Source organism: Drechmeria coniospora, chromosome 01 (genome assembly GCF_001625195.1).
Source record: "Drechmeria coniospora strain ARSEF 6962 chromosome 01, whole genome shotgun sequence".
Classification (NCBI taxonomy): domain Eukaryota; kingdom Fungi; phylum Ascomycota; class Sordariomycetes; order Hypocreales; family Ophiocordycipitaceae; genus Drechmeria; species Drechmeria coniospora.
In genome coordinates, this window is record NC_054389.1 from 177,068 (window position 1) to 200,813 (window position 23,746).

The 23,746-nt window shown below is 47.8% G+C and overlaps 3 protein-coding genes across 3 annotated transcripts; 1 reads left to right on the top strand and 2 right to left on the bottom strand.

The window, feature by feature from the left end:
- Positions 1-510: 510 nt before the first annotated feature.
- On the bottom strand, positions 511-4,502 carry DCS_00042 (uncharacterized protein; the record flags this gene model as incomplete). The annotated part of the gene is made up of 2 exons (XM_040797384.1): positions 511-564; positions 621-4,502. 2 exons carry the CDS (start codon positions 4,500-4,502, stop codon positions 511-513), a joined length of 3,936 nt encoding a protein of 1,311 aa, XP_040658267.1.
- A 9,551-nt stretch (positions 4,503-14,053) lies between these two features.
- Positions 14,054-15,763, top strand: DCS_00043 (uncharacterized protein; the record flags this gene model as incomplete). Its single annotated transcript, XM_040797385.1, has 3 exons — positions 14,054-14,554; positions 14,673-15,131; positions 15,206-15,763. The coding sequence occupies 3 exons, from the start codon at positions 14,054-14,056 to the stop codon at positions 15,761-15,763; spliced, it is 1,518 nt and encodes a 505-aa protein (XP_040658268.1).
- Positions 15,764-15,860: 97 nt separating this feature from the next.
- Positions 15,861-22,307, bottom strand: DCS_00044 (fatty acid synthase subunit beta dehydratase; the record flags this gene model as incomplete). The annotated part of the gene is made up of 1 exon (XM_040797386.1): positions 15,861-22,307. The coding sequence occupies one exon, from the start codon at positions 22,305-22,307 to the stop codon at positions 15,861-15,863; it is 6,447 nt and encodes a 2,148-aa protein (XP_040658269.1).
- Positions 22,308-23,746: the final 1,439 nt, after the last annotated feature.

The window sequence follows — 23,746 nt, forward strand, 5'->3', positions numbered from 1 at the left end:
GGGCAATTGCCGATACATCCAGAAGATGGTTGAATTGTACTGCTACCGGGCGTTGGTCCATACGTAGATTCTGTAATCGCATCTGTAGTACCGACGGTAACTAGTACTCTAGTAGGACAATAGCCAATGCATCCTAGAGAAGGGAGTATTGTACTAGTCCCAGATGTCGGTCCATAGGTTGATTCGGTAGTTATACCGCCACTTGTGATATATGGTCCAGTAAATGTAGATGATGGAACAACCATAATGATAGTACCAGTAGAGTCAGTGCCACTCGGTGGCAGGGTCGTAATTGACGTCCGTGTACCTGTACCGGTACTAGTTATTGTAGAATATGGTCCAGTAAATGTAGATGATGGAATAACCATAATGACAGTACCAGTAGAGTCAGTGCCAGTCGGTGGCAGGGTTGTAATTAACGTCTCTAAACCTGTACCGGTACTGATGATTGTAGTATATGGTCCAGTAAATGTAGATGATGGAATAACCATAATGACAGTACCAGTAGAGTCAGTGCCACTTGGTGGCAGGGTCGTAATTGACGTCCGTGAACCTGTACTGGTACTAGTCATTGTAGTATATGGTCCAGTAAATGTAGACGATGGAATAACCATAATAACAGTTCCAGTAGGGTCAGTGCCACTCGGTGGCATGGTTGTAATTAACGTCTCGAAACCTGTACCGGTGCTGGTCATTGTAGTATATGGTCCTGTAAATGTAGATGATGGAATAACCATAATGACAGTACCAGTAGAGTCAGTGCCACTCGGTGGCAGGGTCGTAATTGACGTCCGTGTACCTGTACCGGTGCTAGTCATTATAGTATATGGTCCAGTAAATGTAGATGATGGAATAACAATAATGACAGTACCAGTAGAGTCAGTGCCACTCGGTAGCAGGGTCGTAATTGACGTCCGTGAACCTGTACCGGTGCTGGTCATTGTAGTATATGGTCCAGTAAATGTAGATGATGGAATAACCATAATGACAGTACCAGTAGAGTCAGTGCCACTCGGTGGCGGGGTCGTAATTGACGTCCGTGTACCTGTACCGGTGCTGGTCATTGTAGTATATGGTCCTGTAAATGTAGATGATGGAATAACCATAATGACAGTACCAGTAGAGTCAGTGCCACTCGGTGGCAGGGTCGTAATTGACGTCCGTGTACCTGTACCGGTGCTAGTCATTATAGTATATGGTCCAGTAAATGTAGATGATGGAATAACCATAATGACAGTACCAGTAGAGTCAGTGCCACTCGGTGGCAGGGTCGTAATTGACGTCCGTGTACCTGTACCGGTACTTGTCACTGTAGTATATGGTCCAGTAAATGTAGACGATGGAATAACCATAATAACAGTACCAGTAGGGTCAGTGCCACTCGGTGGCAGGGTTGTAATTAACGTCTCGAAACTTGTACCGGTACTGATGATTGTAGTATACGGTCCAGTAAATGTGGATGATGGAATAACCATAATGACAGTACCAGTAGAGTCAGTGCCACTTGGTGGCAGGGTCGTAATTGACGTCCTTGTACCTGTACCGGTACTAGTTATTGTAATATATAGTCCAGTAAAAGTAGACGATGGAATGACCACAATGACAGTACCAATAGAGTCAGTGCCACTCGGTCGTATGGTTGTAATTGACGTATCGAAACCTGTACCAGTACTGATAATTGTAGTATATGGTCCAGTAAATATAGATGATGGAATAACCATAATGACAGTACCAGTAGAGTCAGTGCCAGTCGGTACTAGGGTCGTAATTGACGTCCTTGTACCTGTACCGGTACTGGTCATTGTAGTATATGGTCCAGTAAATGTAGATGATGGAACAACCATAATGATAGTACCAGTAGAGTCAGTGCCACTCGGTGGCAGGGTCGTAATTGACGTCCGTGTACCTGTACCGGTACTAGTTATTGTAGTATATGGTCCAGTAAATGTAGATGATGGAATAACCATAATAACAGTACCAGTAGAGTCAGTGCCACTTGGTGGTAGGGTTGTAATTAACGTCTCGAAACCTGTACCGGTACTAATGATTGTAGTATATGGTCCAGTAAATGTGGATGATGGAATAACCATAATGACAGTACCAGTAGAGTTAGTGCCACTCGGTGGCAGGGTCGTAATTGACGTCCGTGTACCTGTACCGGTACTAGTTATTGTACTATATGGTCCAGTAAATGTAGACGATGGAATAACCATAATAACAGTTCCAGTAGGGTCAGTGCCACTCGGTGGCATGGTTGTAATTAACGTCTCGAAACCTGTACCAGTACTAATAATTGTAGTATATGGTCCAGTAAATGTAGATAATGGAATAACCATAATGATAGTACCAGTAGAGTCAATGCCACGCGGTGGCAGGGTCGTAATTGACGTCCGTGTACCTGTACCGGTACTAGTTATTGTAGTATATGGTCCAGTAAATGTAGATGATGGAATAACCATAATAACAGTACCAGTAGGGTCAGTGCCACTCGGTGGCATGGTTGTAATTAACGTCTCGAAACCTGTACCAGTACTGATGATTGTAGTATATGGTCCAGTAAATGTGGATGATGGTATAACCATAATAACAGTACCAGTAGAGTCAGTTCCACTCGGGGGCAGGGTCGTAATTGACGTCCGTATACCTGTACCGGTACTAGTTATTGTAGTATATGGTCCAGTAAATGTAGATGAGGGAATAACCATAATGACAGTACCAGTAGAGTCAGTGCCACTCGGTGGCAGGGTTGTAATTGACGTCCTTGTACCTGTACCGGTACTAATCATTGTAGTATATGGTCCAGTAAATGTAGATGAGGGAATAACCATAATAACAGTACCAGTAGACCCAGTGCCACTCGGTGGCAGGGTCGTAATTAACGTCCGTGTACCTGTACCGGTACTAGTTATTGTAGTATATGGTCCAGTAAATGTGGATAATGGAATAACCATAATGACAGTACCAGTAGGGTCAGTGCCAATTGGTGGCAGGGTTGTAATCAACGTCTCGAAACCTGTACCAGTACTGATGATTGTAGTATATGGTCCAGTGAATGTGTATGATGGAATTACCATAATGATTGTACCAGTAGAGTCAGTGCCACTCGGTGGCAGGGTCGTAATTGACGTCCGTAAACCTGTACCGGTACTGGTTATTGTAGTATATGGTCCAGTAGATCTAGATGATGGAATAACCATAATGACAGTACCAGTAGAGTCAGTGCCACTTGGTGGCAGGGTTGTAATTAACGTCTCGAAACCTGTACCAGTACTGATGATTGTAGTATATGGTCCTGTAAATATAGATAAAGGAATAATAACAATAATAGTACCAGTAGAGTCAGTACCGCTTGGTAGTAGGGTCGTAATTGACGTCTGGGAACCTGCGCCGGTACTGGTCATTGTAGTGTACGGTCCTGTAAATGTGGATGATGGAATAAAAATAATGATTGTACCACTAGGATCAGTACCGCTCGGTGGTAGGGTCGTACTTGACGTTTGTGTCCCTGTGCCAGTACTTGTAGTAGTAGTATATGGTCCTGTAAATGTAGATAATGGAATAATAACAATAACAGTACCACTAGGGTCAGTACCGCTTGGTGGCAGGGTCTTAATTGACGTTTGGACACCTTTAGCGGTACTAGTTATTGTAGTGTATGGTCCAGTAAATTTGGATGATGGAATAACAACAATAACAGTACCACTGGGATCAGTACCTCTCGGTGGCAGGGTCGTAATTGACGTTTGGGTTCCTGTGCCGGTACTTGTAGTTGTAGTATATGGTCCAGTAAATGTGGATGATGGAATAACGATAATGACAGTACCAGTAGAGTCAGTACCGCTTGGTGGTAGGGTTGTAAATGACGTCTGGGTACCTATGCCGGTACTGGTAATTGTGGTGTATGGTCCTGTAAATGTAGATAAAGGAATAACGAGGATTACAGTACCGATTGTACTGGTTCCACTTGGTAGTAAAGTGGCAAGTGAGGTTTGCCATCCCGTGCCGGTACTGGTTGTTGTGGTATACGGACCTGTAAATGCTAATGAAGGCAGAATTACAATTACTGTACCGGTAGAGTTAGTACCGCTTGGTGGTAGAGTAGTATATAATGTTTGCAATCCCGTGCCGGTACTAGTTATTGTGGTATATGGTCCCGTAAATGATGTCGATGGGACGATGACAATCGCTGTTCCTGTCAGGTCCGTCCCACTTGGTATTATGAACTGGGTAGAAGTTTGATAATCTGTGCCAGTACTCGTAGTAGTTGCATATGGTCCAGTAAATAATGGCTTAATAATGATAATGGTACCGGTAGGGTCACCTGCAATGGGCGGCTGGGTTATGGTCAATGTCTTGGGGCCTGTTCCTGTTGTTGTAATTGTCGTAAACGGGCCTGTAAAGCTCGGGCCGGGTATTACGATAACAACTGTCCCTGTTAGATCAGTGCCATCAGGGGCGATAGAGATGGTAGAAGTAGCTGATCCAGTCCCGAAGCTGGTCATTGTCGTAAATGGTCCTGTAAAGGTCGGACTAGGTACCACGACAATGATTGTTCCCGAGACATCTGTTGCCGGAGGAGGAACTGATATGGTATAGATTCGAGACCCCAACCCAGTACTCGTAATTGTAACGAATCGCCCGGCAAATGTCGTTCTAGGTCGAATGATAATGACCGTCCCGGTTAGGTCGGTACCAGAAGGACGAAGTGATATTGTTGAGGTCCCTAATGCCGTGCCGAAACTAGTAATTGTTGTGTAGGGACCCGTAAAAGTCGGACTAGGCCTCACGATGATAATCGTGCCGATTAAATCTGTGCCGGATGGTGGCAGCGATACGGTAGAGGTACCTTCTCCTGTGCCGAAGCTAGTGATTGTTGTAAAGGGTCCGGTAAATATCGTACTTGGTCTGACGATAATGACCGTGCCAGTCAAGTCCGTTCCAGATGGTGGCAAGGATATCGTCGATGTGGTGCCTAATGCTGTGCCGAAACTTGTTATTGTCGTAAATGGACCGGTAAACGTTGGACTTGGTTGAACTATAATTATCGTTCCTGTCAAATCCGTACCAGATGGGGGTAGCGAAATGGTAGAGGTGCCTGTTGCTGTGCCGAACCTGGTTATTGTTGTAAAGGGCCCTGTAAAGCCTGCATCACTATTTCCTGAACTTTTTGGCTCGATTTCTAAGCACGATTTATATGTTCTAATAACATATCGTTATCAAGTCTGCTCATAATTGTTTTGGTATTGCATCTTACCGAACTTGTCTTGTCTGAGCTACAGTTCCAGAGCATACCATTTCAGTCGGTGCATGTTCCACAACTACTATCCAATCTTGACAGTCACCATTTGCATGTTCAAATATGCCTAAAAACGCAATAAAGATTGCAAAGTGCCATAATGTTATGAGGTTCATATTGTAACTGATGTTCTTTTTAATATGTGGGTGTAAAAGTTTAGAAGTTTTGTATTTGCCTGGAAAGGATAAAAAATTGGAACTTCAACGTAGATGCAAAGATGAAGATCGGCTTTTATAAAAATAATACGTATGAGTTCATACTATTTACACTGTATAGGAATAAACCAAAAGTAGTGTGGTGGATATAATGCCTGCTACAGTGGACTAATGCAAGTCTAAATCATAGAACTCGGTTGACAAGTCTGTTTACGAGTCTGTTTGCAATAAGGACACAGTGTCTATATGTAAATTAGAAATATAGGGTATACCCCACCTGACCCAATCAAGATTGGGAGGTAGAGATAATCAATCAATACAATTAAGCATTCAACCGATACATTCGTATCTCCAATCCGCTCGACAGAAACAGAACGTATTGTTACGGACTGACTCCAGTGGGGCATAAGCAGTGGCCATGCTACTAACCGTTGCGCCATACGGCGCCCCCTTAATGCATCCAGCAAAAGGGTACGTATTGACAAAGCTGACGCTTTATCACTTAGCCACGCCTTATAAGGGCTGTTGCTGCTCTTCTTAACGATTGTAGTTGGGCAAAGCCCAAGACCATAACATAGCTCCCTCCTTCCGGAGCCCTTCCTTATAAGCCGTATCCCCCTAGGCGTCTTACTCTACGCCTATAAGGCCGAGTCCTACACCTATAGTCTTGGCCCCGCGCCTTGTGCTCTTTTAGCTGCGCTTCCTCATATATAGTTCGAACTCGCGACCTTGGGTAAGCTTTGTCAAATGTTACGGACTGTCCCCAGTGGGGCATAAGCAGTGGCCATGCTACTAGTCGTTGCGCCATGCGGCGCCCCCTTAATGCATCCAGCAAAAGGGTACGTATTGACAAAGCTGACGCTTTATCAATTAACCACGCTATAAGGGCCGTTGCTGCTCTTCTTAACGATTGTACTTGGGCAAAGCCCAAGACCATAACACGTATTGTATTTTCTATTCCAAACTTCAAATAGATATTCCCCGCAAAACGCCAAATAAAGCTTAAACTCGGCATGAGTAGTCATCCAATGACTATCTTTATCTGCAAGGTTGTAGAGTTGGTCTGTTGGTACCATTGAAACTTTAAATCCAACTAGTACAACGTTATAAAGTATACCAATAGGAACTTCAACCACAAAAATCATAGTACAAAGCTTAAAGCACTATATATTGCACACATGCAAATAAAGTTAGAGTTGAGACTATAATAAACAGACCTTGCTAAACGACAACCAATTGAGCTTATAATAAGACCACTTCCTACATCTTTAAAGAGGGCGCAGTATTACGGAGTCACTAGGCAGCTGCTCTAGGAATCTCAATGAAGTTTATTAAAAGACTTGAACAGGGAAAGGACTGCTTGTCCGTTAGGACTTCCTTTCTGTATGTGCCTTTTTGGTGGGTCTGTTGTCCCCCTTGTCTTATGTCATCCAGTCGGGTTTAGCCCGATACTATAACACGTAGTTATAATAGCAGTCATTTTAAATACAACCCCAATCCGTCGACCAATACGTACAAATAACACAGCCATTCCAGAAGAATATATTACTCTCCTATCATCGATCTCGAAAACCAATACTATATATCGTTTAAACCTTATCTCACTAGCCGCCCCCTATTAAATAAACTTATCCATAGCTATATACACAATACTGATAATAAGGTTACAGTCATATTAGAGCTACAAATTTAAAGTTCAATAATGCAGCAGATAATAGGGGATCACTTCTAGCTGTAGCACTAGCGAATTCAATATCGTAAGATCAACAAGATATTACTTTCAGGAGTATAGATAATACTAGTTTTAAATCCTTGTCTTGTTAAGTGGGTAGGAACCGTATCCCTTACATCTTCTTCCTAGTTACTGGATGCTAGGCTCTACGACCTTACTCTATAGGTACGATTGTACAAGGCAGGTCAAGTTCACTCCTGATTAGTTGAACCTATATTGGTAGATTTACTACGGCTGTAACTGTTGCGAACTAACCGCAGCTGGAGCAGCCGGGCTACTTGAAGGCTAGAGCGGTAGGTGTCAGAAGATCGGCTGATCGGCTGTTATTCAGTATGAGAAGTGTGATTTCATACTAGTTACACTGCATATAAATATACTTAAAGTAGTGTGACATATATAATACCAGCCACAGTGGATTACGATAAGTCAAAATCATACAAGTCAGTTGACAGGTCTATTTACGAGTCTAACAGGAATACGGACACAGTCTCTGTAATATAAATCCAAACAATAGGACATACCCTACCTAACACAACAAAGACTAGGAGACAGAGATAATCAATACAATTAATCATTCAATCTATACATTCGTATATCAAATTTATTGGACAGTAATAGAAGTTATTGTATTATTTGTACTATATTTGTAACAATTAAGAGTTTCAGTAACGTTTATTTATTTACTATCTAGTATACCTGTACTGCAACGGAAAAGGATTTCAGAACAATAATGTCTACATCAACTTTCTACAATAATATCTACATCAACTTTCTACAATAATATCAGACATAACAGACCAAATAACTAATCTAGAACGATGCAATTATATCGATAGCTGTAAAACCCACCTGGCCTATTAGAAGACCGAAATTGGCCGACCTTGGAAGACTATACCCAGAATACAGGAGCGCCTACCCCAAATAATTTAGGAATTCAGAAATTAAATAATGGATAACATCAGGGTAGAAACCTCCTAAGTTACAGGAGATAATTTAAAGCTATACCAAGTTGCCATACAATAATATAACGACTATAAAAAACAATACGAAGAACAACAACGAGCAATACATATAGTAACGAATTGAGTCCGAATAACAATAACACAATATTATGCAGCCTGTTGCGATGCAAATAAATCGTTAAGGATTTGGTATAATAAGTTAAGCAACTTGGCAAAGGGTACGTCGTACAAAATACAGACCTATATACAAAGCAAATAAAGGTTGAAATAGGGGCATTTCCAATATTATACAACTGGGAAGCTGAACCTATAAATACCAGGAAACAAAAAATAAGCTACAATTCGAGAACCCGACCCGGTAAATCTAGCCGTATAAATAATTGTAATAATAACAGTAAACAGTAACGTTAATGGTAACAGTAAATGGTAACAGTAACATTAATAATAATAGAAATAGTAACAGTAATAGTAACCAAGTCTGTAAGCTATTTGAATTACCTAAACACGACCTTCCTAACTGATATTCTATAAATATAGATAATGCTCCAGACTGGAAAAAACCAAGAGAACAGACAAAACAGACTATACAACGGACTTCAAAAATATAGTAGTACAGGAAGAGGTTATATTAGTTAAGAAGCGTTTATCTAAAAGTACAAATCATAATCTTGGACGAGAAGTTGGTAAACAAGTCAATGTATTGTATTACGTTAACCAGAGCCATAGCTATATATATCGAAAAGAGATATCATAGTATCCACCGTAAAGCTCTGCAATTTTAGAATATAGGATCGATACTACATATCTTTAACCAGAGACCTTGATTTATTTATTTTAACGCTGCCTATTTTAGAGACTTTATTTGAATAGGAAAAACAAAAGTTCTTATTAACAAATCCTGTACCGTTAATATATGTTACGGAGTCGCTAAGCAGCTGCTCTAGGAATCTCAATAGAGTTTATTAAAAGACTTAATGGAAAAGGACTACTTGTCCATTAGGGCTTGCTTTCCTATATATGCTTTTTTAATAGGTCTATCGTTTCCCTTCGTCTTATATTATACAATCGGGCTTAGCCCGGTACTATATTATACCACCTAGCTCCCTCTATTCTATTAAAATATTGTAAGGTAACCGTTCTCCTATATAGGTTGAATACCCGTTCCTCCCAGAATTTGGTTTTAAATTAGTTAATTGCTTAAGGTGCTCGTTTGTCTCCGTCTCGCCCTCTTGTTAGGTGTATTCCGGATGCCTAGGGCATTCGTTCGTTCTCTCTCCCTACCCTTTATTCTAGTTATCCGGGCGCCCGTTTATTACCATTTCGTATTTATTATGGGTACTTAGAGCATCCGTCCCTACCCTACCTTTTGCACTTACTGTCTCCATTCCGTTAGCTTTTACTTTCTGACTACTTTATTGCAATTGTTTCTTTTCTTCTTCCTTCTATCTTATTGTACCTACCTATTTTCGAATTATCCGCCGTACGATTTTAACCTCCCTATTGCCTATACTATACCTATCTCTATCTTATTATTGTTTCTCTCTCTTAGGATATCTTATTGCTCCCTTGTTGGGTCCGTATTGTAGGTTCTCTGAGTATAGTACTAACAAGCCAGTTTATAGTAGGAATTGTTTTCCCCCTTGTCTACTGTTGTTTCTCCTTTATAAGGTAGGTTACTGTTTCCTTACTATACCTTCCTTGGATACTACTACTCCTTTGCTAGGCGCTATACTAATTATTGCTTCTAATATAAATTGTTTACTACTCTCCTACCATTACTATTATATCTAATGCCGCAGGCGCTTAACCCCCCCCCTCTGACGTAGATCTCGTCTTAGCTCCGGCCATTACGGCAATAAATTGGACCGCTACTATGCCGTAGGCGAATTTGTATTGGAGGGTAACTCCTCCAATAAGGAGTACGCTCCTCCAGAGGAGGTATAGGAAACATGCCTTCCTTGTATTAATTTTCTTATTGTTAGTAGCTGGAGTAACTATATGCCCGGCCGTAGTACTAGTTGTGTCACGATGCGGACTAACAGGAAGGCAGTATGTGCAAAGACTATAGAATTTTCGAACTAAGGAGTAAGAAAAGAGAAAAGAAACAGTGAGTACGGGGAAGGAAGAGGCTATATACATAGGGTGGTCCGTGCATCACGTGATGCAGAGTGTAGGGTAGGCCAGAAAAAGAGCACGATATACGATAACGTCACAGTAGTACCTAGAGTTAGGGCAGACCCCACTAGTCTGGGCCCACTCTACTGTCCGGCTTTAGCCGAGCTTTACCCTTGCACCTAGCCTTAAATTATCCCCCCTCCTACAGGGACCGTCTTGGTACCGTTTCAGGAGTTTCCCGGCTGGCATTATTTAAATCTAATTCGAATCGACTTACCTCCTCTATTGTATCTGCTTGCCTTGTTGTCCTTGATTGGCCTTCTGGTGCCTTCTAGGTACTGACCGTTCCCAGTTGCTAGTCGGCTGCCGCTAGTCGTATTGTATTGTTATAGCGGCCGCCCTCTGCCTAAGGCTGTCAATCTAGTTGCTGTTGCGTCTCTTGCGTTTGCCTTTATTATTGTGCTGCATTCGCCTGTTGGGTTCTGCCTTAGGCCGTTAATCGGTTACTGTTGCGCTCGTTGTATTCAATACCGTTGCTATGCCGCAACTATATTGCAGGGTGGCTTTAGGTTTCGACACCCTAAGGATTCTACCCTAAGGCTATCGCTCCGATATATATCCTCCATTGCATATCTATTAATTTCCTTCTTCTTTTCTTTTCTTCTTTAAAACTACCACTACGACAATTTAACGACTTTTTGGCAGCATTAACGACAACAGCAACAGTAACGACAACGACAATAACGACAACGACAACGACAATATAACTATCTAAAGCCCAGCATAACTCCTTCTTGCAAATGATTCGCGCCGCGCGGGACCTCAGCTTCTCCTGGGGTTAATCGCCCTAGTCGCTAGCGTAGGGAGGCCCGGCGTCGGTCTATACAGAAAAAGGTTTTACTGTAGCTTCGGGATGGGATCCCTCTAAGTAAGTCCCCCCGAACATCCCCCTCTGCTAATAGGACTAGGGCTAGGGCTTCTTTATGTAATAACGACAGCGATATAGGTGGTTTTTAAAAATAAAAGGGGAAATACCTCTTGAAGTAAAGGGGTAAAATAGGAAGGGTGCACAGTGGAAGTACAGTTGCACGGACTATCCAAAATGGATATCAATCGAGGCTGTTAGTAACAGCAGGAAGTGCACTAGTTAGTAACTGGGCAGGGAATACAGATTTGAACAAGTAAAATGGTAGTGCCAAGATGCGATTTAGAAAAGAAAGACTTATGTGTTTCTTGTGCTTGTACTTGTATAGCTTGCTTGTGTGTTTCTATCTAAGAGTGTTGGAAAGGTAGGACCATTTTATACCTGAGAGGTAGTACCTCAATCAGTGCAATATGCACGTGTTGGAATTCTAACTGATTCCACACAATGCATCTCCGAACAATCTGCCTGCACGCAATGCAGCTCCAAATACTCTGGTTGAGTCACACTGCCAGCTGCATAGTTAGTATATGCAATTGGCAGACTTAGTTGGTCTTAGTGTTCGGTCGCGACAGTACAGCAGTAGTACTGCAGTAGTCAAGCGGGCCAGTAGTAGTACTACTAGCAAGCAACTGCTGGTTACAGTTGGGTGGGTCCTAGCGCGCAACAATTGTACTGTTGGCGGGCAACTACTAGTAGTAGTTGGGAGAGCGTCAATTGATGGTCCGATTATTGATCCTGCTTGGTCGACCAAGTACTACTTGCACGGGACGCGCAACAGTAGTAAATTGGCTGGGCAGTAGTACTGCCATCAGTTGTACCAAGTCGGAGCGAGGAGAATTTGCATAGCAAGTGCAATTCATCAACTCGATATACTACTTGTACGTGCAGTACAGTAGTAGTATATTGGCAAGCAGTAGTACTGCTGCCAGGTGTTGCGAGTAGCAATACACATAGGATAGTATCCTATTTGGGTAGTCTTACTAGTATAAATACCAGTAATTTTAACAGTGGTATTAACGGTATGCTAACTCCTTAACGGTTTGATAAAGGTAAGTAGCCCGCTGTGACCTCCCCTTTGCCTTTGCTTCCCCTTGCCTTTCCCTCGAGCCCGTTTAGTTTCCCCCTTCCCCTTCCCCTCTCCCCTTTGTCGAGGAGTTAGTAAGTGAAGCTAGATCGGTAGCCGCTTACTTAAAGCATAACCTACCTGCCTATAGGTAGTGTTAAAATTACTGGTATTTATACTAGTAAGACTACCCAAATAGGATACTATCCTATGTATGTTGCTACTTGCAACACCTAGCAGCAGTACTACTGCTCGCCAATATACTACCGCTGTACTGTACGTACAAGTAGTATATCGAGTTGACGAATTGCACTTACTATGCAACTTCTCCTCGCTCCGTCTTGGTACGACTAATGGCAGTACTACTACTAGCCAATTTACTACTGTTGCGCGTCCCGTGCAAGTAGTACTTGGTCGACCAAGCAGGATCAATAATCGGACCATCAATTGACGCTCTCCCAACTACTACTAGTAGTTGCCCGCCAACAGTACTATTGTTGCGCGCTAGGACCCACCCAACTGTAACTAACAGTTGCTTGCTAGTAGTACTACTACTGGCCCACTTGACTACTGCAGTACTATTGCTGTACTGTTGCGACCGAACACTAATACCAACTAAGTCTGCCAATTGCATATACTAACTATGCAACTAGCAGTATGACTCAACCCGAGTATTTGGAACTGCATTGCGTGCAAGCAGATTGTTCGGAGATGCATTGTATGGAATTAGTTAGAATTCCAACACGTGCACATTATACTGATTGAGGTACCACCTCACAGGTATAAAATGGTCCTACCTTTCCTACACTCCTAGATAGGAAGCAAGCAAGCAAGCAAGAACAGAAGAACAAGTAAGTCTTTCTTTTGAATCGCATCTTGGTACTACCGTTTGACTTATTCAAATCTGTATTCCCTGCCCAGTTACTAACTGGTGCCCTTCCTGCTGTTACTAACAGCCTCGATTAATATCCATTTTGGATAGTCCGTGCACTATACTCCCACTGCACACCCTTCCGATTCTTCTTTTTCCCCCCAATTCTAAAGAATACGCCTTATACGCGCGTATTGCATTTTGGCGCATAACCCTTCCGCTTTAACCCTCCTCGGTGCCCCCCCCCCCTTTTTCCTCCTCCTCGCCCTCCTCCTCTCCCTCCTCTCTAAGGAGGAACAGCCGCTTTAGCCAAGCGCTTCGCTATAGGCGTCCACTAGGGCGGTACTGCATCCGCGGACGAGCGGCTTATTGCGTTTGTCGTCTAGCTATAATAACCTAAAGTCATTAAGGTCTAGGTCGTCCTCTACTGTATATAACCTTATTGGCGTTATTGTTTTGCACCCGAAGAGCAGCTCGTTGCGGAGGATAGCCTATGCCTAGTCGAACTCGGATCGGACAATATCCAATACGTCCTTTATCCAAAGCGATATACCCTTATTATATATAACGCTTTTGCTGTCGACGGACTATTGCAACTAATTGGGCGTAATTATCTCCCCGGAAACCCTAAATAGGTATAGGCGCTATGCTAGTATAAAGCCGAACGGTGTCTCGCCCGACTGGTATATAAAATCTTTGTACGCCCGCTTTAGCTTCGTTGGCTATTTCTTATCGGTGGGTATTGCAGGAGTTATCAAATATTATTACCTGCGCTGTCCAAGTTAGTGCCGATAAGTGGCTATTGTATACGCCGGGTTCCGCCTATGTCCCTTCTACCCTGCCTGGCCCGTTACGTTGCTTGCGGCCCTGTCCATCTACACCACCTGCGCCCCGGGGCACGAATACTTGCCGAGCACGGCGCCGGTTAAACACAATGACTGACCTCCGTACGCCTACGCCGGGCCGCTATGCGTGCAGAGTACGGACGGTACCTGTTACGCCTGCACCGACGCAACCTGCACACTGGGGCGCGTGGTTGCAGGGCACGATGCCTGTGACGCCTACTGTGCAGCCACCATCACCACCGGCGCTCCAGGGCACGAACACTGGCCGAGTACAGCACCGGTTACACCCAAGGGATGTGCTCCGTACGCCTGCACCACTTGCACTCTGGGCCATTATACTCGCTGTACTTACTTACGTGCAGAGTACGGACGGCACTCGTTACGCCTGCACCTGCGCCGCCCGCTCGCATGCTGGCAGGGCACAGTACCTGAAGCACCAAAGTACTCGAGCAGCCTGCACCGCCACGGATACTTGCGGAATACCTGCTGCGCCCGCCGAGTATTGCCCTGCACCCGCGCGAACGTGCGCATTTGCGCACGTGTGCTTGCTGAATGCGCCTTCGTCCACAACAGCCACATGTACTGCCCAAGTACCCCGTGCAGTGCTCATGATGCTGGCCAAGCACACCTACAACAGTGCACACACACCGACACCCAACACCTATACTGACCTGCACTTGCGCTGTGCTGGGTGACCAAGCACGGTAGGTAAACACGCACGACGACGCACGAGAGAAGCGGGTGGAAGAGAAGCGGGTGGAAGACGATGGAAGCCGACCAACCGTCTCGTCGTCCATGTTTTCCGTCCAAAGACGCATCACTCAGAACATCATCCAGCACATCATCCAGCACATCATCCAGCACAACATCCAGCACATCATCCAGCACATCATCCAGCACATCATCCAGCACATCATCCAGCACATCATCCAGAACATCATCCAGAACATCCATCATCCAGCACACCATCCAGCACATCATCCAGCACACCATCCAGCACATCACCCAAACCAATCGGCACACCACCCGGCACACCACCTGGCGCCGTCCACGTTCTCTGGCACGAGTTGGAAAGAATTACGTGCAAAAATTGAACAAGAGGCGGCGGCGTCGGGCCGAGCTGCTCTGCAGACTCGACGTCGCACCGTGGCGGGCAACGAGGACGAGGTAGGCATCGTCCTCGCACGCATCCCATCGCCATGATGGCACCGCCTTCGCCCTGGCATCGACCTCACCGTCAGCGACGCAACCACGGCAACGTCGAGAGCACCCGGTCGTCCCACGACGGCCCGGGGACGGCCTGGCGCTCGTCGAGGACCCCTACCTGCGCCTCCACCGACTGTCGCCCACCCTCCATGCAGGCCTGCGACGGGCTCGAGGCCGCACGCACGCCCGACGACACCATTGCCGTCTCCTGGGCAAGCCTGCTGGCCTGGCCGGCTGCGCCAAGGTCTTGGCCGTCGGCACCGCCATTGAGTCGCCCGACACGTCCCCCCCTGCCTGGCTCCCGGTGCCGCCGCCGCAAAGGGACGGGAGGGGGGCAGGCTGACGTAAACGACGGCGATTGTGCTTCCCTTCGTCGCCATCGTGAGGGAGAGCACCGGCGATGGCTTCCGACGGCGAGCCCGCCCCGACGGCGCTGGAACTGGCCGCCATTTCTGCCGTCATCCGGGGTCGGCCCGAGGACGCCAAAGGCTGGCGTTGCGGGTGCCTTTTCGGGAGCGGAGCCTCATCCTTTCGAGAGCATCGAGGCTGCACGGCGAGTCGTGCGGCCGAATCGTTCCGGTGCCAAACTCTAGACACGTGCATCATCCACCTCGGGCGGTGCCGAGGCGGCATCTCTTGTTGGACCAAAATTCAGAAACGGAGGATGAAAGCGCTCCATCACCGACGCCGTCAGCAGCGGCCCTCAAAGTCCAGCAGCAGATCCCCGAGCACCTCGCTTCCCGTCATCTCGTACACCTCTCGCACCGCCTCGTGCGATACGTCAAACTCCTTGCCCGTCACATTGCTCACGTACTTTCCCACGAGCCTCCGGGCGTCGATGGCCTCGGCCGTAATGTACCTCTGCAGGACGCGCCGGAATGCCGGCATCTGGGGCAGCAGGAAGCGGCTGTGGAAGGGCACGTCGATTCCTTCCAGCGGCGTCGTGGCCACGCCGCGTCCGAGTCGGATGGGCCGTGCCTCCTGGGCCACGTCCTCGGCGCAGGCTGCCACGAGGGCTTCGGCCTTGGCCGCGGCCTCCGGCTGACAGGCGTCAAAGTCGGCCGCGTGCCGAGCCATGTGATCCGCCACCCGCGAGAGGCAGTCGAGGCCTGCGAGCGACCCTGCCGCCACGTACTGCTGGCCGGCGACGTTGTGGTTGACTAGCTCCAGCAAGCAGCCGGTGGCGGCTGCGATGGCGCCGACGAGCGCCTGCAGCGACTCCGTCGTCATGCTCGCCTGCATGCGCCGCGGGTTGACGGCCATGAGCGAAAAGTCGGAGCGCCCGTTGACGTCGCGGGGAACGGCCGATTGCATGCAGAGGCCGCGGTAGAAGACGACCGACAGCAGCTTGTCGAATGGCATCATGGCCCCGATGGTGCTCAGCGCCGTGTACTCGCCGAGCGAGTGGCCGGCAAAGAGCGCCTCGGCATCCACGACTCCCTTCGACCGGAGATGAAGAAACTGCGCATGTCCGTTGACTGCGAGCGCCGCCTGAGCAAACTCGGTGCTGTATAGCAGTCCGGCACCGTGCCGGAAGCTGTGCTTGGCCGTCGTTGGCGTCATGCGTCCGAACAGGGGCACCTGCTCGCCGTCGCTTTCGACCGTCATATCCATGTAGTTCTGCCGTATCTTTCGACCGCGTGCGCCGCCAAAGTGGACCGTCAGTTGCTTCGGGTTATTCTTGACGATTTCGCTGATCCGGAAGCCTGCGGTTGTCAGGTTGTCAGCATGCTTCCTCGACGAGACGGGATGATGGAGTGTGAAGCTTGTACCGTAAGTGTCCGAGTAAAACGCATCGGCGGTATCCCACACATCTCGTGCAATGTCGCACATGCCGTACAGATCCATGCCCATTCCGATTGACTGACTGCCTTGACCAGTAAAGACGTACGCCGAGGGCGGCTGGTCAACCTCGGCATCACCAACGACGACTTTGGCACCGGTGTCGGCGTTGATGACCGAAAACAAAAGCATCCGTTGCCCGCTCTTCATGCCGCTGTGCTGCACTTGCACTTCTAGCCTGTCACCCGGGAGAACCATGTCGACAAAGACCGCCTTGTACGACCGCATGCGAACCCTTTCGTTGACCCCTGCCGCCTTCTCCACCACCTGTCGCACGGCGGCGCTCGTCAACATTCCGTGCGTGATCGTGCCCGGCAGGTTGGCGTATCTGGCAAACGGCAAGGAGACGTGGATGGGGTTGTAGTCCCCGGACGCGCGAGAGTAGCCGTGGTTGGCCGCCGGTACGCTGATTCGGCACGCCTCTGGCTCTCCCAGACGTTGCGGGTTTGCCTGCTGATGAATGACTTCCGTCGGGGATCCGTGGCGACGCAGGTAATCCATGACTGCATTCGTGGAAGAGTTCGCCTCCTCGTGGCAGACGGCCGCTATCACTTTCTGCCTCTTCGCACCGGCGCTCTTGATACGTACTTGGCCATACGTATGAACCATGTGATGCTTGGAGCCAGCATCATGACGGCTCACGCTCGTCAGAGTAAAAATGACAGTCTGGCCCAACAGGTCGATGGTGGTATCGGCAAACTCTATCCAGCTCTTGCTTTTCAAGACGGCGAGCTTCACTGGGCTGTCTAATTTGATGCACATCCCTGGCTGAGCCTGAATTTCGAAGCAGATGCCTTCGTCGGTATAGCATCCTCGGAAGAGGAACTCGGACACCAGTTGAATGATTGGCGTGCCTTTCCTCTCCACCGTGGCTTCGATCTTGACCACACGTCCCGCGGCTTCGTTGCGAATTGCCATAAGCTTGGCACAGGTATTGACCTGGTCGTCCTGGCACAACGGCGCGCTGTCATTGATGACTTCAAATTTGTTGGATAAATGAACTAGCTGGAGAAAGTCACCGTCGATGACGCTCGGGAAGATAGCTCTCATCATGGCGTTCCAAGCGACCACAATGGCAAAATCGAGCGGCACCGTGTTATTTTCCAGACCCGACCATATCTTGCCAGTTGCCTGCGAGATGCTGGCTTTGAAGTCCTGGACCATGGGGGCGGAGATGGATACCCTGCAGCCTCGGAAGCCACCGTCTGCTGGGAACCCCTGACCAAAGGACAAACTTCTCATGGCCGGACCCGAACAGGACTCCGAGCTCCCTAGTTGAGGTACAAGGCCAGTGTAGAGGGAAATTGACAGACTGGCATCGGTATCTGCGACGATGTTGCCGCACCGATACGAACGTCTTGCCCGACAGGTTGGGAGAGTTTCTAGGCTTTGATCCTGGTCATCTCTCACGGATCCAAACCACAAACGATAATAAAACGCCCGTATCAAGTCCTTTCGGCCTTCCATTATCTCATGAATCGGGTAAAGTGCCATTTCTGGATGGTAGGTGAACCTGAACGTCAACGGGACGGCGTCTCCCTCAACACTTTCGTTGGCAAAGAATGTGACCAGAATCTCCCGTTCTTTTCGTATGACGAGAGAGTACGTTGAGGGATCCGAATGGGCACTCTTTGACCCAAGTTCCAACACCGCAAGTACCAACTCCTCTGGATCGGCTCCCTCAGTTACCTCGACATGCATTTCCTGGGCAGGAGACAGGGCTCGCCGGACAGGGTTTGTAGCCATGTGGGAATCTTGACAAACATACTCGCAAGTGAGCAAGGCATGCATCCAGCTCCCGGGCCGTCCAGCGAGCACTCTTAACCACTGTTCAGTATCCGGTACTTGGTCATCCCCAGCTGAGCCGGTGACGTGGTAATGCGTCTTGTTGCCTTCTCGGAAGACGAGGCAATGGGGAGGAGCAGGTGAGGCGGTCCACGATGCGGTCGACTCTGACCTCCACGATGGGACCCGAGATGGGTCGTTGCCGTATCGGTCTTTGAGTATTCTGGCCACGTAACCACTGTTGATGGAGCCAAGAATTTTCTCGGCAGGCTCATCTACCACGACCGCATGTTTTGCTGCCACGGGACCCTGCAGAATGCACGTTCGGCCAGCATCTTCGCCCACAACAGTGGCCAAGTCCTCGGATTGCCAGAGGGAATCCTTCTTGAACCAAACCTCGAAATCATCGCCCATGTCTACCAAGAAAGGAGGCGGCTTTTGACCAGGTCGTTTGCACAGTAGCACGAAATAGCGTGCGTCGCTGTAGTTGATGAGTTGCTTCTCTGCTTTTGGACACTGCTTCAAGATGATGGGAACGGCCAGCGGCGGATGGACAAGGCCGAAACCCTTCTCCAGTTGCGGCATCGACGGAAGAAGACGGCCATACATGCGCCGTACAAAATCCACGGTCAGCATCATGTAGCTCGAGTCGATCCACCGTGATTCTTTGGAGACGAATAGCAGTTGCACCAGACGATGCAATACTTGGGCATACGTCATATCTTCCAGGTCGGCGGCCTTTCCGGATCCATTCAAACCAAACCATACTTTCTGAAAGTCGTCGTTCAGTCGTTGAATGATGTACGATTTCATCCCTCGCAGCTTCTCGCACCGCTTGGCCTTGTCCGTAATACTGAATATCTTGTCATCCAACTCCTTCCACAGCATGACACCTCTTGTGGCGACTTTGTGGATGGGTTCGCCCATCTCGCTCTTGACGGTTATGATTCCCCCGGTGGGCTTCAGATAGCTTTGCTCCCAAGAGGACTCGTCGTCGACGCCTGGGGCGGCCACGATGGCTTTCTTGCATCCTCGACTCGTCTGAGCCTCCGCTGCGATCATCATTCGACTGCCGAGAAGAATGCCATCGAATGGCATTGGCGGACGCCCAAACGGGATGGACCACTTTCCCGAGAGGTATGGATAACTGTCCTGCGCTCCACCAAAGCCGCTTCCTGCTAGCAGAACAATGTTGTTGCAACGACGTACGCTGCCGTAGAGCTTCAAGATGGGCTCGTGAAAGTCTTCGTACGAATGATGGCCCCCGCCCCGACCACCTGTCCATTGCATTAATACGGGATAGGTCTTGTTTAACTGCGCAATCGCGATGACTTGTTTGATGGCAAATGCCGAGCCAGGCTTGAAGGAAAGATATCTGAACCCTAGTTCCACGAACTCCTTGGCAACGTTTATAGATGGAACTCCTGCACCAAATGCAAGTCCATCGATGGGCACGCCTTCGGAACGCAGCTTCTGAATTAGAGGGATCTGCCATCGAAGTTGCTTGGGATTGGCGTAGATGATGTTGATACAGATACCCCTTCCAACGGGCACGGAATTCACCAGATTCCTGACATTGAATGTCAGTTGCTCGACGTTGTGTAATCCACCTCCTGCCAATTCCACGTGGTATCCCGAGTTCATGATGGCGCTGACAAACGTCCAGGATGCAGTCGTCGGAGTCATCCCTGCCACCATCACAGGCGGAAGTCCCAACAATCTGGTCATCCGGTTTTCAATCTGAAGCTCGCCCTTTTTGGACAGCACGAGTTTTGGCGAGTAAGCTCGTGCCCAGCTCTTGTTGAAGACTAGGTCGGGAGAGAACAGTTCTGCTCGACATCCAAATTCTTCGTAGCTGTTTTCAGCTCCACCTGCGAGAATCACCCTCACCCCTGTCCCCTCCTTGTTTCGGTGCAATAGTGGCCCTACGCCTGATAGGCCGCCAGGTCCAAAGTCAACAACATGTGTTGCATCGTGGAAAGCCGTCGACCGCGGCCAGTCATCAGGCTGACAGAGTATCATGCGCACCAAGGCAGGGACTATATCTGTTGTGTTGCTGCACCTAAGATCAGCCCCTGTATGGCTGTCGTAGACTGGCAACTGAAGTTCAGACGCAGCAATATGAACTCCGCAGAGCATGCTGAGGGCATTGGCGGCTGCGTTTTCGAGGGATTCTGTGTGAAATGGAGCAGTTACGGGCAGAAAACGGAGCGAGAATTCGGGCTTCCGCAGTGAGAATGCTGTTTTGGATTGATCTGTTCCAGAACTTGCCTTTATTTGTCGTAGCATCGAAGTCAAGGCGCAGAGGGAGAGTGCAGGTCCGGAGACGACAATGTTGGTCTGACCATTTATAAGGCCAATGGATACTTGCTGTTGGGGGTTCAAATGATCGTTTACGTCGGAGATGTATCGCTCAAGCTGCGCCCGAGGACAACCCGCGACATTCAACATTGGAGTCGGAAAGCCCTCACCATTAGCTAGTGATTCTGATAAAGTTGTTGACGGAATGCTGACATTTGGGGTTGCGTATTGCGCGGCCAATCCAACATGAAACAGTACCGTCGTTGCCTTTATGAGAGCACTGTCGAAGCATTCCCAGTCAGCTACCGTCGCGAGAGCTGCAGCAACGACGATTCCTTGGCTGTGCCCAGCCATGCCGAGCAGATGCCCAGTAACATCTCCGGGAGACATCTTCTGGCATCGACAGAGAACGGCATAGTTCAAAAACTGTATAAGACCAATCAAGGGAAAACTGACGGGTGCTGACAGTAGGTAATCGTTTCCTGGTGCTGTCTCAGGCTTCTGCAGCCAATGAAGTATCGATAGACCATGTTGAAAGTGTGTTTTTTGGGAATCTGAAATTTCCGCCAACATTTGACGAAGAGTGTTTTCAGCCACCATCAAAAGGGGCTCGACAAAGTAGGTGTATGTTGCGAAGAGGTCTCGGAGCTCATCAAAATAATCAGTACTGTTGCCCTGACCACCAAACACAGCATATGTCTTGGCGCAATTCTCTTTATTGGCAGGAAAAAGAGCCGAATTGGCCCTTGCTATCGAGCTGGAGTTGGTCGAATACATCATGGCAGCTACATAGGCTTGAATGACAATTTGTCGCTGTCTCGAAGTTCCGGGAAGCTGTGATGCCACTGTATGGATATCCGATCCTCGGAGAAAGTCAAGCACCAATATTTCAAAGAGCATTGCAATGGAATCCTCTCTGGCTGATACTGGTGTCTCGCATTGAAGCTCGCCATGTTCTATCAGAAAGATCATAAACTTGGCAACCAACTCAAGGTTGGATACTGGCGGATCTTTCTGGGGCGCATCATCACTCGTTGCATTGAGAAATCGATCCCTTGATAATATGACGTAGTTATAGAGCGATTCTGGAACGTTAAATCGATACGAGAGGTCGCCAGATGTAATGTCAACCGATTGAGACGCAATTGGGAATTCGACAACAACGAGAGAGGATAGAGTTGAGTCGGTACTGTCTGACCCAGCGGCCATTTTTACTGCGAGCCTAGCAGAGAGGCTTGGATTTACCTCTGGTCTCAAGACTTGGTATGGATCAATGCTAGGGAATTGTCCGTCTCGAAGCTACATTAGATAGGCAGCTGAGATGTGTACAGCGTTCGGCGGTCGATTTCTCGTCCACTTCAACAGCCGCTTCGGACCATGAGTCTTTCGTCACGAGGTACTCATGCAGTGCGTGAGAGAATCTTCAGAATGTAGATTGCATGTGAATAAGAATGGATGTATTGGCGGCTCTTCATCCGCAGGCTTACCATGCTGACAAAACTGCATGATGTACGGGCATGAGTCCAACTTCTTACATCCGCCATCCATGGCGGACATTTACAGGGATCACAGTTGGAGATGCTCACAAAATAACATAAACATGACAATGAATCGGACCTTCTCCATTCAGTCATCAGTGTATTCGATCCCAATGATGATCAATGGGGCTTTCGTTAGGCCGATGTCCGTTTAAACGCGCATGTGGACGGCAAAGGTGTTGCAACGTATTACACGATCAGGGATCAGGCGCGAAGCTACGATGCATGAGTACATGGTAGAGATGCAATGATGATCATCCCATGATGATATATTGTTGCTGACTACAAGCACACCCGTGCAACGTTTTTACGTTGCGTCTCTCCTATTATTGGCTTTGCGGTCGTGGCTGGGCGTGTCCGTATACTTATGGGTCATGCATCTGTTGTGGAACCTCGTGAGGAGGGGTGAAGTTAATGACTTGCAGCACGATCAGACAAGCATACCGACTACTGCACACTTACATTTTTGTTGCTGGTGTAGCCGTACAAGTCTGTATCCGTCGTTACGCGGTTTCCCAACTTCCGAGTGATAGTGAGGCTGAATAGCATTATTTGGTAAAGCTAGCCGACCCCAACTGTAACTGTTATACTAAGAGGACAAGAATTCTCGTCGGTTCAAAAAAGGGCCGACTCCATGTGGCCTCGATTAGCACAGAAGGAATTTTCAAACAAACCGCTATACCTCGCCGTTGAAATACAGCACAGCCGATGTGCCGGCCTGGCTCGTTGCCTAAGTGGGGGGAGCGGAGGCCTACATAGCTGTGACAGTTTCTTCCATGCATATGGGATCGATCTACGTCATCTCTCACGATGGGCCGTGTTCGTGATGCCATGTAACGCGTACATTCCGATTCCCGCGATGGCCATTAGCACTTCCCATTTTATACAATTAGTTGCGGGAGTTAATATTCCATGCTCATCACTGGTGAATCATATTTGTCCTGAGGAAAACAATGCCTGGTGATTTTCATTACGACGTAGTACAACCGCGTTTCAATTCATTCAGATGGGGCTTCCCTGTTGGAGACGAGTTTTTGAAAGAGCATGTTTGAATTGCCTCTTCTCATTTTGACGTACGAGGAGGGTTAGATGAGGTGATACCAAGTTCAA